Raw genomic sequence first — 18548 nt, forward strand, 5'->3', positions numbered from 1 at the left:
CAGCTACGATGCAACTTATTTGCACCTGTCGAGTGTCATGCTCATGAAACTTATGTTATTAGCACATTTTTTTTGTTGAGGTAACGTAATAGAACCCACTAAAATGTTGACCTGTAGTATGCAATGTGTGATTTATCACATGATTTGTGTTTGAATCTCATAGACACATTTTTTTTAAAATGTCCATTTTGAATGGTTAACTATTAGATCATCTCTCTCAATAACTAATACTATAATATTTAAAATATTAATTTTTTTTTCATTGGAAAAAGTTGAAGTATATTTATATACATAAAGAATAACACTCCAAAAAAAAATACAAAGAAAAAAGAAAACACATTTCTTTTCATAGAACACTAAACTTGAAATTACAAATTAAATAATAATCACTAATACATTCTTAATTACAAATATAACAATAATCAGTAATACATCATCAATTATTAGACTTCTTTGAAATCCATAGTTTTTTACTATGACTCATCAAATAAATGTAATTTTCTATATATTAACCTTAAAATATTCACATACCTAAAACCTACTAATACATATTGAATTATTAAAGTTCCTATAGAAAAAAGGTCCAATAGTTTTGAAATGGCTCCATCAACAAACCATAAATCAATATACAAACCTTTAAATTACTCAAATACCATAATAATAACCCTCCATACATGCTGAATTATTAGACTGCCCCCACTTATTAAAAAAATCCAATAATTAATAAAAAATGATTCCATCAAACCCACTATATAGACTATAATACAAACACTAAAACAAAAACGTATTAAAGGTGCATCTCATAATGCAAGGTGTGGGTTGGCGGAAAGGAAGAAAAGGCCAAGACACAGTAAAAGTCGAAGAAAGCAGGTGATGTCGCATAAAAATGTGGGATTTTGCTTTGGCAAAAGCAGAACGTGATTAGTCATGGAGGGAAATGTCCCATTCTGGAGGGAATTTATAGGTGGCAAACGATGATAGAATAGTTGGAAAATATCTCTCTAAGCTGGCGGGCGTTAAAGAAGGAAAATAAAAGAAGGGCGGCGGCGAGGACAAATTCTGTGCTTAAGTTGTCAACCATTCGTCCTTGTCGGGTGTGACGTGTCCTGGGCCGGTGACTCGTGGCGCTTCCCCATTGATCTCACACTTTTTAATGTGTACGTACATCTCATCGACTTGTTCCAGACGTATTACTAAATTTGCATCGCTTCGAAAATGACACGTGTCCTCGACGAGTCTTTGGGGGCCGCCCCAGGTTTGCATTTTATAAAAGACGATGGGAGAAGGGATAAGGATTAGGAATTTTCATTCGCCTTTGTCTGTTTGAATTTGATAGGAGTTTTGGTAGGCTTTAAATTCTTGGAGTCTAGGATTATTTCTTCGTGTGGAGGAGGCATTTCTTAGGTGTTTACCGCGTTTAGATTGTTGGAAGTTGCGGGATTTATTTCATCTGGAAGAGGTTTTTGTTAGGCGTTTTTAGCACGTTTAGATTCTTCAAGATTTGCAGGATTTGATCCGGAAGAACCGTTTCATAGGTGTTCAGCGCGTTCAGAGGATTTGATCCGGAAGAACCGTTTCATAGGTGTTCAGCGCGTTCAGATTCTTCAGGTTTAGCTGGAAGATCCATTTCCTAGGTGTTTAGCGCGTTTGTGTTCTTGGAATTTGATCTGGAAGAGGCCATTGCCGTTTGTTAGGTGTTTAGCGTGATGGGAATGGAAGCCATTCGGATGAGCGCTGAGTTTGACAGCAGCTTTTTGAAAAGATCCGTGTCCTTGAGGCTGGGTGGCAGTTGTCAAGGTGTGAATCGCTGCGGTGTTGAAGATCGGAGTTTGGGGTCTGAGTTCATGCGGCTGGTTCGATCCAAGTCGATTCCTCTGGAAAGTAGCGCTAAGGTCAAATCGGTGCTGCCGGTTGGTCACGGAGTTTCCCAATCGAAACCCTTGCCGCCTGACAAAGTTCCAGCTCCTGATAAAGTTCCAGTTGAGAGAACTGAGCCGGTCAGGGAGAAAATGTGTCGCCGTCCTCCCTATGGAATGATGTGCGTGATTGGAACGAGGCACGAAATGGAGGATGCTGTGGCTGCTGTACCTGATTTCTGCAAGGGAGATTCTTCGGTTTCGTCCTCGAATCTCCATTTCTTTGGAGTTTACGATGGCCATGGCGGTGCACAGGTTGCCGGATTTTGTAGAGAGCGGCTTCATGAGGCCCTGGCCGAGCAAATCCGAGCTTTACCTCGTTCCGGGTTCAAGGATTCGCGCCGAGATCCGAGTGAGTGGGAGACGGCTGTAAAGAATTGCTTTAATCAGGTAGATATTGAGGTCGGAGGGCTTTGCGCTACCGGAAAATGTTCTTACCGGGATGGTGAATATTGTGAAATGTGTAAATGCAGAAAGTCTGTTGCGCCGGATTATGTCGGATCTGCTGCCGTGGTTGCCGTTGTGAGCAGCTCTCAGATCATTATTGGCAACTGCGGCGATTCTCGTGCCATTCTTTGCAGAGCAGGCACAGCGATTCCGCTCTCCAATGACCACAAGGTGAGCGGGAATCTTTCAAGATCAAAATAATTTGAATTGTATTCTATTTTCAGGTCCATTATCTTTCGTAAAAATTTAGAATAGTAATATAGGTGCCGTAATAATATAACTAACTGACGTGCAATGCTGTCATGCGTTTGAAAGCGCAGGCTGATCGGCCTGACGAAATTGAGCGGATCGAAGCTGCAGGAGGACAGGTCGTGTACTGGAAAGGCTACCGTGTCGGAGGCTTACTCGCCGTGTCCAGAGCTATAGGTAATATTTTTGACCTTTCGACCATTTATTTTTCTTTCCCGCCGATCATACTTTGCGTGTAGATTTCTCTGAAAATAAAATACTTCTTTTAAAAAAACAAATCTCAGACGGAAACACTTCTCGTGAGCAAATGTAAAACGTGAAAAATATTTCAGAAATAATCTTCATGAAATTTGAAAGATTAAAGGTTCCCTATTTTCAGAATCCACAAAGTTGTTGCGCTGCTATTTGATGTTTCAAATATGCGATATTTTTTTCAACCTCGATTTTCCAGATTACATCATTTGTTTCTTTACACTTTACAGTTTTCAATGAATGATCATAGAATTTAAGCGGCAACGTTATCTGTAAATTTTCTCCAATAAAATCCACGGAAAATATGAAACATTTTCAACATAGATATGACTTTAAAAAAAAATTTATCTTCCAAAACTTCAAATTCACGGTTTTTTTTGAATTAATCATCTCAATCTTCACTTTCACGATTGTTTTTCGAGTTCAGAGGCATCATTACTTACAGCAGTCGTTATTGAGCAACAGAAATTCAAGAATGAGAGATATTCTGAAAAGAAATTCTGTCACTTGAAAAAATTATGATGAGAGATGCTTACAATTTGGACCACACCTTTTTTCCTCTCGCTTGTGTCCTTTTCAGAAACCTTTTCTGCTTTGCATCGTCTGACGCAACTTCTTTGTCAGATCTTTTTTTTTCCGCAAAAATCATTTTAGATTGCAAATGTCGGTTTGAAAGTTTCTTTCAACTTCACTTTTTGGTTTAAAAATTGTTTGCTTGCAAAATGAAGATTATGCGGCGACTTCAATCTTATTATTATTTTAATGTCTCTAAACCTCTAGGAACTCCTCCATTACTGTTAAAAGAAAGGTCGGCATTATTAGGTTATTTTTAATAAAAAGCTGCCATGTATACTTTCCATTAAATATGACCTGGTTTGTTTGGACGGCGTCTGATAATTTATGATATTCGGGTGCACAGGGGACAGATTTATGAAAGATTACGTAATTTCTGAACCAGAAGTGATCTGTTCTGAAAGAACAAATGAAGACGAGTTTGTGATATTGGCGAGCGATGGGGTTTGGGATGTTCTTTCAAATGAATATGCATGTCAACTGGTGGGGAAATGTCTAGACGGCTACAGACCTCGCCGATTTAAAGGACCAACTAGAGTTTCTCCAGCTGTTGTGGCTGCTTCTCTTCTCACTAAAATGGCGATTGATCATGGAAGCGCTGATAATATTAGTGTTGTAGTTATTGACCTTCAAAACGATAGATCAAGAAGAAACCAAAACATCCAATGATTCTTACCCCCAACAACATTCACAAACAGGAGAGCATTTTTTAACAACCGTGTATATGATTTGGGTTTTCCTCCCATTTCTTTTGGTGACAAGTGTAGATAATCTCTCTGAAATGTCTTTAAAAAGATTTCTGAGAGGCGCAGTCCCCAAACAGAAATAGGGAAATCATTTGTAAACCCTCAAATTTGCCTGCAAGATTCCTTTCGGAGCTCCAGGCCTCGAACAGATAAGCTCAAAAAAGGAATCTATTATTTATGTTTTTTTTGAAACAAATACCTTTTTATTTGAACCCTTCAATGCAAGGGAAAGATATTTCGGGAATCTTTTCTTCGGCCATCTGGCTGTTTTCTACTTAAAACCAACCAGGCTATATAACAGCAGCATCGAGATTTTTATGGTATTTAAATCATTGAATGTATTTTGAAATATTGGACACCAATACATCTAAAAACATATTTTCAAGTTTTACATATTTGTTTGGAAAACAGTACGTCGTGATTGTATGGATTGGATTTAATAAAATAAATGACAAATATATCTTAGCAGCATCGAGATTTTTATGGTATTTAAATCATTGAATGTATTTTGAAATATCGGACACCAATACATCTAAAAACTTATTTTCAAGTTTTACATATTTGTTTGGAAAACAGTACGTCGTGATTGTATGGATTGGTTTTAATAAAATAAATGACAAATATATCTTAGCTAAATATAAATAGAAGGATAAAAGATAGTGTTTGCATTAAAGTAGAACATAAAAAAACAAGCAATGCTTCTAAACATATCTTAATAAGGTTAAGGCTTAGAAATATAAATAGAAGGATATAAGATAATGTATGCATTGATGATGTTGAATATTAATGTATAAATATATTAGGAATTTTTAATATGATTGGAATGACTATGCAATTAGTTATTTATATAGCTTATTAAGAGGGAATTGCTATACTTAGTTTTTTTTAAAGCTTCTTCTTAGTAAGTTATCTAAATAACTGGCTACATAGCCATTTCCCTTAAATCAAAGAGTTAAATATTTATATTTAGATTTTAAATTTAGTTAATGATTATCTTAAGAAGCTTGTTATTATTATATCTAGACTTTGAATTTACTTGTGGGTGAGTAGATTAAGAAGCTTTTTATTATGTTGTCTTTGAATTATATAGTTGATTTGTCTATGATGTTTAATGTGTTGTCAAATATGATGTCTCTATATTTTGATCATGTTTTAATAGAGCATGTCATGTTAGCCATATTTAATTATTAGATTTCACCATGATCAAAATTCTAAAATCTAATAATCATTTTTAATTTTCTAATCAATATGCACAGAGAAGTTGTAGGAAAAAGAGTGATGACAATTAGTAATAAAACCATAGAAGTTGTGTTGAAAAAAGAACAAGAATAGAGATCAATAAAGTGAATGTAGAAGGATAATGGATGGTACACATTTATTGGACATTTGCAAATATGTGAGGTTTTGGCAATGAAAAGATATTACAAAGTGTGACACCTAGAACATGGTTATATTTATGGAAACTACACTAAAAGCCTAGGAATATGGAAGAATAATCCAACACAATCCAAATGAGATTATAAGTAAGAACTTTTCAAATTATTATTTAAGCACATAAATTCATTTTATTCCTTTGTATTTAAAAAGTTTAACAATAATCCATATAATCATTTGCAACTCTGAATTGGGAGCTCAATGTAAGATCATTGGGGTGACTTCTTTTAATAAACCTTTTTATTTCATCAAGCTCATTTCGAAAAAAGTTGCAAGCACATAAAGGGAAACATTTGAAAAATCAAGGAAAATTTTCAAGCATGTTGGGGTAGTATTGTTTTCAATTTTGAGATGTCCACATCAATTCTCAAAGCAAGTTCAAGGCAAAATTATATTAATTTTCTTGTTTATAAAAATGGTTATTCATTTATAAGGGACAGTTCTTCCATTATTAACACCCAACAATATCACCCTAATTGGTTTTGAAAGTCAATGGAAATAATAAACACAATTTATCCATCAATAGAGGATAAATGCAATAAGGATGACATAGATTTTGAGTCTTAGAGAAGTTAATTGAAAATTACACAAGAGTGCAAATATTAGTTGCCATTTTACCTTGACTTCAGTGAGAATATCACATCATAAAAAGACTTATAAGCTCAAGTAAAAAATTTAAAAAAAATTGAAAGGCAATAATTGCCTATATATGTATATTAATAATAGGAAAGGTTCTTCTACATAATGAAGGCCCCAACTAAAAATGCCCTCCTAATAATCACCTTGGCCAATCCTAGAGATCTGACAACAAAATGCTAACCATCAACAATACCAGTAGCCATCATGTCAAACAACTAATCTACAGGTTAAATATGTTTGAGAGGAAGTTGAAGATTGCTGATAGATTCAAGAACATCAAAGAATTTCATCATGAAATGTCCTAGAAATTAACTCAACATGCATTGATTCATTGGAAACATAAGAAAAGTGGCTGGAAGCCAAAGCTTGCTATTGCTGAAAAAATTGTTGTCTTTGATTGTGCATTCAATGGAAATAATGAAGATTGCTGGGAAATAGATATTGGTGGTGAATGTGTGTATTGCTAATTGATTGTGCTAATGGTTGGTGGCATTGTAGTAATTGGTGACTCCTAAACATCACAACTAATAAAATCCACAGTCTTCTTAGTTTGCTGGGCATGAGTATCCATGAGGTATCAATGAGAGTCGACTTGTTGACTGAATCATTTCAGCATTGTCAACTCTTTCATGATTGTAAACTACATACCTTGTAGAAATGGAGTCATGAATCCCATGTACATGATCCAATTCATCAATCAATGTAAGACCCTAACCAAGAAGCTTCTTATGGAAAGATGTATTCACAAGATGCATCACACATTGCTAGTACTTATTTAAAGTAAGTATTACAAGTTCTATAGTCACTTCCAACTACACTCTCTCTTTGCCATGAGGATCTAGAGCATTTAGCCTCCCCAACAATACATCAAATTTACCTCAAGCATTCTGAATCTTTGTCAATCTTAGATTAGAAACCTTAGAAGCCATAGATACCTCACAATCAATTCCATCCTTAAACCTAAAGGTACATGATTGTGTTGAATAAGAAGTTAATGGCTACATCTAAGGTGGACTAATAATTGGAGTAGAACTCTTTCTACACCTGCACACATAAACTTGTGGTATGCTAGAAAAATGTGGCTATCTACCATACGACCACCCATAAAGTTTATGATGTAGCCTTTTACATAGGATTTTCTTTGTCTACAATATCAAATATAATTGGATAAACCAAAATATCTTTTTTGTTTGGAAGAATTGTCATGTACTTCTTGTCAGCTACAAGGTTGGCCAAATAATCTGCAAGGGAATTTCCTTCCAATTTTTAGACTATCTTTGTTAGGGCTTGAATCACTAACATTGAATCTCCTTCAATGTGAATTTCATTAATACTAACCAATAAGGCCACTGAGAAAATCCATGAGTATTCTTAGTTTTTTGGGTATGAGTATCCATGGGGAATCAATGGGATTCAACCTATTGATTGAATCATTTTAACATTATCAACTCTTTCATGACCTTGTAAATTGGATATCTTGCAGTAATGGAGTCACGATTCCCATGTACATGATCCAATTCATCAATCAATGCATGACCCTAACCAATAATTTTTCTCGTGCAAACATGTATTCACAAGATGCATCATGTGCTACTGGTAAGCACTACAAGATCTATAGTAACTTCCAACTACACACCCTATTTTCCATGAGGATATAGAGCATTTAGCATCCCCAACAATACATTATATTTACCTCAACCATTCTGAATCTTCATCAATCTTAGACCATAAACCTCAAAAGCCATATATACCTCACGATCAATTCCATCCTTAAACCTGAAGGTACACGATTGTGTTGAATAAGAAGTTAATGGCCGTGTCTAAGGTGGACTAATAATTGGAGTAGAACTCTTTCTACACCTGCACACACAAACTCATGGTGTGCTAGAAAAATGTAGAAAAATGTGTAAGATGTAGCCTTTTTCATAGAATTTTTAAAATCTACAATATCAAATATAATTGCACAAGCCAAAATATCCTATTTTCTTGGAAAAATTGTCATGAACTTCTTGTCAGCTACAAGGTTGGCCAAATAATCTGTAAGGGAATTGCCTTCCTAGTATACATGTGAAATTTTGAAGTGATTAATTTTTCTAATAAAGGCAATGATCCTTGAAGTATGTAGTCAATCTTCCAATTTTGAGATTGTCTGTGGATAAGTGCACCAAGTTGTGGTGCCAAAAGGGGGGTATAAGTGGCCTCTTTTTTTTTCTTTCTGAAATCAACAAGAATTTGAAGATAGTTACACTCAAAATTTTAAGATATGACAAAAACACAAGTAGTAGTCCTTTGAATCTAGTTTCTAAACTACTATTTTTTTTTCCAAAATGGTTTAGTTTTAGGTCCTCAAAAAAGGGGCAATGAAAAGTGGCACTATTTTTTCAGAAAAAACATAACATAGTGCACAGTGTGGCCCCAATAGAATTTTAACTTTTTTTTTGAAATTATTTGATTGCTTTGGGAAAAAGTTACCAAACACCTTGTAGTTTATCCTAGACTTTTCGAGTAATTTTATAATGTGTATTTTTTTTAATGCATTTTGTAATTGGACACATTCCAAAAACATGAAATATCTGTGTGCTCCTCCTAGAAATGATTGAAAGCTAATCCAAAATCAAAACTTTTTTTTTTCAAAGTGTGTAGAATGAAGTCTAGTTTCTAAAAATCTTAGTTGTTGCGAAATTCGATGAATGAACTAAAATCTACACCCCAATTAGTACATGTTGGTTTTTTAGAGCAAATGGACATACATTAAAAATAAATTATAGTTGAAAGACTTGAAATAGTATGAATTCTAAATAAATTATATGGTTATATAGATAACAGAGAGATCTACAATATCACGTAACTTGATTTTTTCGATGCTCAACCATGAGGAAACTTGAAGGAGAGCACATAAGAAAAATCAATCATTTTTTGTATGTTTTCTAGAAAACACGTCTCAGACCAATTTAGAGACTCCAAACCTTTGGGTTAGATCCCCAAGGAAAATCCAAGCCTTAGGCTTGGTGGTATCTAATGCTTTATATAGCGTGTGCGTGCCATAACACATACATGCTATAGTGCGTGCACACTATTTAAAGCATTTTAAAATTCAAGGCTTAAATAGCGTACACACTTTGTAAGCCTTTTATTTCAATAGAGAGGATGGATAGGGAGAGGGGGAGAGAGGGTAGAGAGTGAAAGAGAGTAGAGGATGGGGAGAGAGTAGGGGATGGGAGAGAGAGAGAGAGAGAGAGAGAGAGAGAGAGAGAGAGTAGGGGATGGGAGAGGGTGGGATAGGGGGAGAGAGAGAGAGTAGGGGATGAGAGAGGGTGAGATAGGGAGAGAGAGAGAGAGATGTGTGTGAGAAATATATAGTAAAAGAGAGGAGTTAGAGAGAGAGATTTAGCAAGATAAATACAGAGATGAAGATCAAGATAGATACATATATATGTGCACACACACACACACACACACACACACACACACACACACACACACACATATATATATATATATAGAGAGAGAGAGAGAGAGTAGGGGATGGGAGAGGGTGGGATGGGGGGGAGAGAGAGAGGGAGGGAGAGAGAGAGAGGGATAGAGGGACAGGGAGAGAGAGAGAGAGGGTGGGGAGAGAGAGAGTTTTCACATAGTGTGTATGTGCTTTATAGTGTGTACGCACTATGTGAAAACACCAAAAATGGTTACAAGGAAAGTTTGGGTCCCTACTAACCCATATTCTCTTTTTCATTAGTTGTCTATTGTGAAAACACAGGTTTTATGGTATTGAAAACTAGCAAACACCAAATTCAATCATTGGCACTAGTAAATTTAGGCCTAATTTGCGACGCGAAAAGGTCTCAATTTCGACACAAGTTGGTTGCTAAAGCCACCAAAGTCGTCGTCGGACAAATTTGGTCGGTTTTCCGCCACATTCATTGCGTGTCAAAATTTTGACTACATAAACGTCGATTTAGCGACACAAATTTCGTCCATTTCTCTATCCAGCCTAAACTGTTATTTTCTCAATTTCGACGTAAACTTGCCCAATTTTGAGTTGGAATTCTGACGAAAAACCCTTAGCTTTCGACGCCGGAGCCATACTCGCGACGTAAATGGTGCCAGTTTGGTGTCTCAATTGCGATGAAGATTGGTCGCAATTGAGACCAACATATGTCGCAATTGAGACGCGCTGTCCCATTTTTTTAAAAAGCTTTGCTCTCATAGGAGCGTTCAAAACTGCACAAAACTTGATTATAAAGCGTAATTGCTTGATGCATGAGAGTCAAGGTATCATGCACATTTCTTCCTCCACACCATTGTTTCGTTCGTCAAATGATTTATTTTATACAAAACAATGGGAAGGAGGAAGAAATGTGCACGATATCCTATTTCCACCAAGCAATTATGCTTTACAACTCAAATTTTGTGGAGTTTAGAAGGCTCCTATGAGAGCAAAGGCTTTGCAATAATTGGCACAGTGCGTCTAAATTTTGGTTCCTGCAAGGAAGAATAAAATTAGGAAATAATTATTTATCAGGAATGAAAGCCAATAATTTCATCTATTTTTCAAACAGATAAAAGTGACAAAAAAACTTACAGTCCCAATCACATCATCATAAGAGCGCATATATAACTATAACTATAACTGTCTAAAGCCAACATAATTTACAAATATCCACAATTCAAATATTATCCCTTGATGTTTTCTTTAATAATGCTCCAATGCCTTAGGGCATTCAGTTAGAAACTTCAAAATTAATGCTATCAAGTTAGATGTCGTTTCATAGCCACCAAGGATAAGGTCCATAATAAGATTCAATATCTCTTCATCCATAATGTATATTAATGCTATCAAGTTAGTTGTTATATTAATAAGATTCAATATCTCTTCATCAATATACCTCTAGTTCTCAATGGAGACGTCATCATGAAGTAGGAGGTGAGGTTGAAGGATTTTATGGAGGCATTCGAAAGTTAATTACAGAGGAAGAGATTTTAGCCTGGAAGAAGTTGTGGCCAAAAGAATTGCTAGAATGATTGATTGTTACATTAGAATTATCTTCATTTAACATTAAAGCTACATGCATATTGGAATGGCTGACATCATCGTTAAGTGCATTTGATGATAGCACATTTTTTTAGGATATACATAGAGAATGTCAAGAGTGTTGTTGACAACTTTTGTATTTCTTTTGGCTTTAACATTGATGACTGTGTTCCAACTGTTTTGGGCTAATACTTGCTTCACAAATGGCCGATGTATATGAATCTTGTGCCAATAGAATGACTTTTGTTGAAGTTAACCATAATGTATACATATATTTGTAATCATTATAGTCAGGATGACAATTGTTGCAGTTCACTTGCCCATTGAAGAGTTGATTTTTTTATGACGACACAACAAAATGTTCTGAACCATAGATTGCTTATCCTAAAAATCTTTCATCATCCTCCGAAACTGATCAATAATAATGCAATATATTGTAGTATTAATTGTTTAAATTATTCCTGCAAATGAGGAACTTAATATAATTTGATTGAGAAACCTTACATTTTGTACGTCACCATTTTGTATTATACCTCAAACAAAAAAATGATGGTGCCATGTGATCAAGACAACAAAAATCTCTATGGAATGTACAAACCTTAGCACTAGATTTCTTCTCCATCTACAAGGCATTCATTGTTGGAGACAGAACTTTGTATCTACTCCACAAATAATGTGCTTACTAAAGTTGTTGCGGCAGAAAGTTCTCATAGGTTAGTTCTAATCAGGTCTGGTGAATAATATATGAAAACATCAATACAGCCAAGGCACTAATTTTGCCCCATTTTCCTCATGTATGAGAGCCTTGAAGAGAAGCTCAAATAAAAAGAAATTAGTTGTATGGATTAACTTAATAGTAGCAAAACTGAAGAGAAAAATTGTTGGCGGTGAACTACTTAATCTACAAATACAAGAAAAAGACTAGTCACAATGTATGGGCTATCCTAAGTGGCAGAAATGGTCATAGTATAGTGAAGTTCACAGTTTCAATTAATCTAATTTGTAATTAAAAAGAAATTTCACTGTATGGAAATATGAGGGCTTCTTTTACAAACTTTTTTTCATTCATAAGAATTTTAAGAAACTTTTTTTGTCAAATTTTAAACCAAAAGGATTGCATTGAGCTAATGTTTGAAACTCTACCAAGAGGAAATTGAACTAAGGCATCCAAATCTTAACACACTATATTATAACAATTTCATAGTTAAGAGTTGTGGTTGTAGACAACATCCAAATCTTATCTGGTGGGTGCCTCTCATATTAAATTTTAAAATTATTTTTTTCTAGTTCAACATGGAATGACCTTTCATGTTGGTTAGTCTACTAACCCTAACTCATCTCATCTAGGTCATATCAGATCTTGATAAAGGCTAGTTTGCAACAATTTAACTTCTAATAGCTAGTTTGTAAAAGTAGTTAAAATAACTTGTTAGTAATACAATTACCTTCATAAGGAGGTCTAATTTGCATTCTCAGTACAACACTCACCCAAATGTGCTTTCAAAAAGTATTTAAACAATAATTAGATCTTGACAAAATTAGATATGAAAGTGGAAATGATAATTAGGTCATGTACCTCTTCTTCATCTCGTTTGCGCTTGTTTTCCTTAACCTTTTTGTGAAGATTTGCAATGTACTTATCAAATATCTCTGGACAGAAGCTTTCATCACTAATTGCCCTGAATATTCATATCCAATATATTTATAGCTACTACTAGTGTAAGGTACATGATAACTACCTTTAATTACTCACAATAAGATTAATTCCTAATAGTGGCTCTTTTACCTGTATGCTTCCGCATCTTTGAGAAAAAGGTATGCAATCCTCCCATTCTGAGGAAGCAACAATTTCCTGAAATGGAAAAACAATATATAACTAATTTATCGTTACATAGATAGAAATTCATTTATGATAAGAATAGAAATTCATTCATATTCAGGATTTTTAATGTACAGAACTCTGTGAAATTTTACTCCAGGTGTAAAAGTAGTAGAGGAAAAAGAGACTGCATTAGAAGGATTTTTTTCCAAAATGAATAATGTAAACCTTCAGAGAATAAAGCAAAGCCGTGAAATCATCTGCTAGCCTTTCCCTCCTTTTTGCTTCTTTCTCTTCCTTTTCCTTTACTTGTTCAATCACTTCTTCAAACACAAGCTGCAAGCAATATACAGGATGTCAGTAAGACCTAAAAAAATCATATATCCCAAAAAAACTTGCATTACTTTCAACATTTGCAATTGTTTCAGTTTAACCTAATAAAAATCCATTATCCACTAATGAGAATAGACTAATGCATTTGTGATAGCGATTCACTTCCAGCAACTACTTACCAGTGCAAATGAGTCAAAACATAATATAGCTGATGCAATGATCGAATCAGTTAGGAACCAGAGTCATGTGGAACATAAGGATAAGATCCTTGTTTGTATAAATAGTAGTTTCTAGGAACATAACAATATGTGACAACATTGTTCAAAGGAAAATACCAAATACTTTTATTGTGAAGTCTTCTGTAGCTGAGACAAAAAATCTAGAAATGTAACCAGAACAAACCTTAAGATTTGTTTCAGATGCAGCAGCCAAATCATATAGTTCCCCAATGGAGGCTTTGAACTTGTCAAGAGTCCATGCTGATGTTACTGCGAGCTGCAATCATTACATCAAAAAGATTACAATATATTTTACATCCAATGGAAAATCTTAAAGCACAAAAGGCACACCTTTCCTGACTCCATAGCATCTTTTATGTTTGATTTGTCCTCCTAGTACTGCCAAAGATACATATTCAAAAAACGGTTACATCAAAGGAATCAAACATACATTGCCTTGAGTGATAATGATTGCAAGCCTGATTGTGAAAGTGCAATTAAATCCTGCAATCAAATCATTAAAATATATGCAACTTTCTTACCTGCTTTTTCATCCCTTCTGCAACATCTTCAAACAAATCCTTAGGTGGTGAACCAGATGTATTTGAAGCAGACTCTTTGCTTTATGATCCTCCAGTTCTTTGCTTTATCAAAGAACTGGAGGATCATAAAGCAAAGAGCTTGCTTCAAATGAAGTGTGTCTTTGCTATAAGCAGGCCAGTTGCTTTATGATCCTCCAGCAATCTTTGAAATTCATCCCAGTTTTTACGTTCTTTTTTGCACAGTTCTTCTTGCATTTAAAAATATTCAAGTCATTCCAATATACAAAAATAAGACAGATGAAAACTATGGAGGCACACTACTCTCTCATTCTAGACAACCTTTTGAATCGTTTGTACTTCTTCCTCCTCCAAATCAGATATAACACGTCAAAATTTCAGGATGTTCTCAGGTCATTAGGTATGACAGCTTTTGGAAAGATAAGACGCCCGTAACCGAAGCCATTATCCACATAATGAAAACAAACTATTCATCAATCAAGATAAAAACCAAACAACTTTCCAAACACATGCATTTCATAGCTATGCCATCTCCAGCGCGCCTTCCAAATTTGAGTACAACAATATGGGTTCTAAGATTACACCAAAAGCAGGTCCAAAGAGAAAGTCAGATAAATTCGTAGGTTAACATGTGTATTCAACACAAGATCGCAATTTCCTACAGGCAAGACTTAAAAGATAGAAAAAAAAGAATGTGAATTTGAGATTTGTTGGGATACCTTGCAAAGTCATTAGAATTTCAGAGATTCTTGACTTCAGAATTCATAAAAGAAATGGAATAATGTTTTAAGGAAGATCAATTGGGGTTATAAAACCCAAGCATGAAATTGAGGAATAGGACAAAGAATGAAATGTCATTAGTTTATCAATCTAATTTCGTGTTCATGTTTTCCGCTCACCATAACCTTCCTACCCATCTCAAATATTATAATGTGAGCAAATGCCAAAAACTCACCTTGGTTGAGCGACTTGTCCACCCTTTTGATTCCATCCACTGTTGAAAGAACTAACACATATCAACAAATTAAGTGTTAGTGAAACTACTTGAACAAATGAAAGGGAAAAGTTAACAAATTTTGTACAATCTAAGGGATTTATTGTGAATTAAGTAGACTTCGAGATCATTTGATTTCTAACATATGATAATAGATCACACTATTGAAACATTGATATAACAAGTATACAACATATTGAAAAATAACAACAAAAAGCATTACATATTGTAAAAACAATAATATGTACCAGAGATGCAAGGGGTGAGGATGCCATCTCCTATAACCATACAAGTCCCCAGAAGGGCTAGTATTAACAAACATCTCTTGGCAAAGTTACTTTGTTCACGAGCTTCCTTTATCCTAATGGCTCTATTGGGCTGTCTACCTACAACTTCAAGTGTATATGAGGAGAGTTTCCTGTCTTCTTCCTGGTGATTGGGTATCATGCTGACATTTGCATGGCGGAAAATCAAAGAATAAAGAGAAAACGCTCCACCTGCAAAAGAAACCGTCCCTTTAAACTTAGAACACATGTTTTCACATCAAAAAGATCAAACTTTGACCTAAAAATAAAGTGAAACTAGAGCTGTTATAATCTTACCATCTCCATTATCATTGGCCCACAATACAATGAAGACGTATTTGATGAGGGGCAAAAGAGTGAGAGAATATATGATCAAAGACAAAGCCCCAAGAACGTCATTAGGATGTTTGATGCCATCAAGAAAAGTACTCGCATACACATAAAGTGGTGATGTTCCTATGTCCCCATAAACCACACCAATACTCTGAAACGCCAATTGCACAACTGCAACCATGCTTAGCATCTGAGAAACAGGATTTGTCATAAAACGATGTTAGAACAGTTACTAAAATGGTCATAAATTATGTTGTTATAGTAAAAGAATACTTTAACTTAAGAGAAAAAAACTATACAATATTAAAACATGATATCGTGCTTTAAAAACTAAAAAGGTACCTGTAACGAAGAACTTCATTTCGACTTGCTAATTGGTTCTCACTATTAACTATAAGCTTATCTTTAAAGTTTGAGCTTCACTTGATTTCGAGAATAGTTAAATATTCTCTACTTAACAGGGCCAACCACGTGAAGGTGGAAGCTCATTTGGCCCCTCCCCCCCCCCCCCTAACATCACTCTAAATTCCCCATTAACATTTAATGACATTCAATTCATCCATTTTTGAAATAGAACATTCAATCATTATAATCACATGATAACATTCATTAACACATAAAATTCATAAACACATAAAATTCATAAACACACAACATTCACGAATAATTCATTAACACGCAACATTCAAGAGTAAGTCATTCATGAATAATTCATTAACAATATTCAAGAGTAAGTCATTCATGAATAATCATCTCTTTTTTTCTTTCTTGCCGTTTCTTTTTTTCATAAAATTTCTAAGAGGAATATCAATGTCCTTGTTAGGATCCCCCTCCTCTACTGGTTCTAACACATGTCTCCTCCTCATCCGTTCAAGAACACCATGAGGCCGCTACACCAAAGAGGGGTCTGCTGCAATAACAAGTACTTCATGAGGTTAAATTCCTACCATTTTATATTAGTGAATTACGAGTTTTTATTTAAGTAAAAGAATTATAAATCAAAAAATTAATTTAAAAGAACAAAACATAGATTTTCTTTACCTGAATGTGCCACATGATCTACGTGCTGATCAGTCTGAACATCCTTTGGCACTCGTTCAGCACGACATGATTCTATATCCTCAACACAAAAAGGTTACACCAAGTTCAATTAAAGATGTTAAATTGTATTAATAATTACATAATTAGTTTTAAATAACAAATGAGCACCTCCATCGACTGTACGATGCACATCAGGGGCTTCATGATGCTGCGTATGATCTGTGTCAGGATTAACAGGCTGCATTGCAATGTCATGCACATTATTATCAAATAAATTGTTGCTCAAGTATTCAATTTCTAATATATTTTTTGGCATATTTACCTATGCACATGATGTAGGAGACTGTTCGGTTGGGGCAATGGAAGCTTGCCGTAGGCGTTCAGCCACCGCTGCATAGCCTTGCTTGAAGGCAATTTTTTTGTGTTCTTCTGTGGCCTCTAGATTAAAATCAACGCCTTGCATTTTTTTATTAATTAACAAAATTATTTTCATTTTATAAATAATTTTTCTTTGCAATTCATTTATTGCTACTTACAACGCGTGCTTTGATTTTTGAATATCCCCTAGAGCCAAGTTTGTGCTGCCCAACCTTTTCCAACCCCGCCTTTGTTGCCTTTGATGTGTCCTGCAACCTATGAAAAGTTTGAAATATGTTAGATGATATAAAGAGAATACTAGAATCATTGTGGAAACATTTACTTCACTTGGGTTTAATGTCTTTGGAGGAAAAAATGCGCCATATGTATGGGTTCGATTTCCTGGTCAAAATTCATGGGATATTTTTATTGAGATCCTTGAGAAAGCACATATAGTTACAACTCCAGGAAGTGGGTTTGGACCCGTAGGTGAAGGTTTTATAAGGGTGAGTGCCTTTGGTCATAGAGAGAACATATTAGAAGCTTCATTTGTCAATATATCTTATGTAGGATTTATGCCCAGATTGAGATTGAGATTTATAAGCAATTGTGTCAGCATATGAATTACATACCTTTCATATTTACAATAACAAAATTTAAATACCAAAATTGAGGATTATGCGTGGTAGTATGTTGGAGAAATAACTCCTATTTTAGGGATTTTGACAAAACAACATAGCGAGAAATATTGAATTCAAAAGGATGAGAATGTGAAGGAACAAGAGGTGCAGGTGAAGGTTCAAATCACATGAAAAGTCATTTGTACACACTGTGAATTTTGTTGTACATTATGTTGTATTTTAAGAGTGCTCCCCCAAGGTAGATGTGTTAGGCTTGGTAATTTGTCTCTTTACTTCACTGATATATGTGTTTGAATTAGTCTACACACAAATAATTAACATGTTACCAAAGCTGATACGCCTTTTGTGAGCTTGCAAAGAGCTAAGGAACGTAAGAGAAAGATTGGAAGCAGGGTGATATCAGGAAAAATCTCTTAATGAGTTTCCATCTTTACAGTTTCCATAGGAGAAAAAGCAGGGATTCCCTAAAAAGGATAATCTATTGGTTGGGTATAGACACATAATCCATGTGATCAAAGCTTCAATAGCAACAAAAAATACTAAAAAAGAAGAATGGATTTTAGATGTGGTGGAAATGCTCAGCCTTAAATTCTTTAGGATTCTTAGACTACATTATTATCTGAAGATAGAGATTCGATTTTGTGATGCTTCACACTTAA

General features: G+C 34.8%; 1 protein-coding gene across 1 annotated transcript; it reads left to right on the top strand.

Moving 5' to 3' along the window:
* The first annotated feature begins 1297 nt into the window (after positions 1-1297).
* Positions 1298-4574, top strand: LOC149550789 (putative protein phosphatase 2C 68). Its single transcript, XM_089786362.1, has 3 exons — positions 1298-2534; positions 2684-2789; positions 3784-4574. The coding sequence occupies exons 1-3, from the start codon at positions 1707-1709 to the stop codon at positions 4104-4106; spliced, it is 1257 nt and encodes a 418-aa protein (XP_089642488.1). The 5' UTR covers positions 1298-1706; the 3' UTR covers positions 4107-4574.
* Positions 4575-18548: the final 13974 nt, after the last annotated feature.

The sequence above is a fragment of the Cupressus sempervirens genome, chromosome 6 (genome assembly GCF_028749045.1).
Source record: "Cupressus sempervirens isolate cs-2001-9-10 chromosome 6, ASM2874904v1, whole genome shotgun sequence".
Classification (NCBI taxonomy): Eukaryota; Viridiplantae; Streptophyta; class Pinopsida; order Cupressales; family Cupressaceae; genus Cupressus; species Cupressus sempervirens.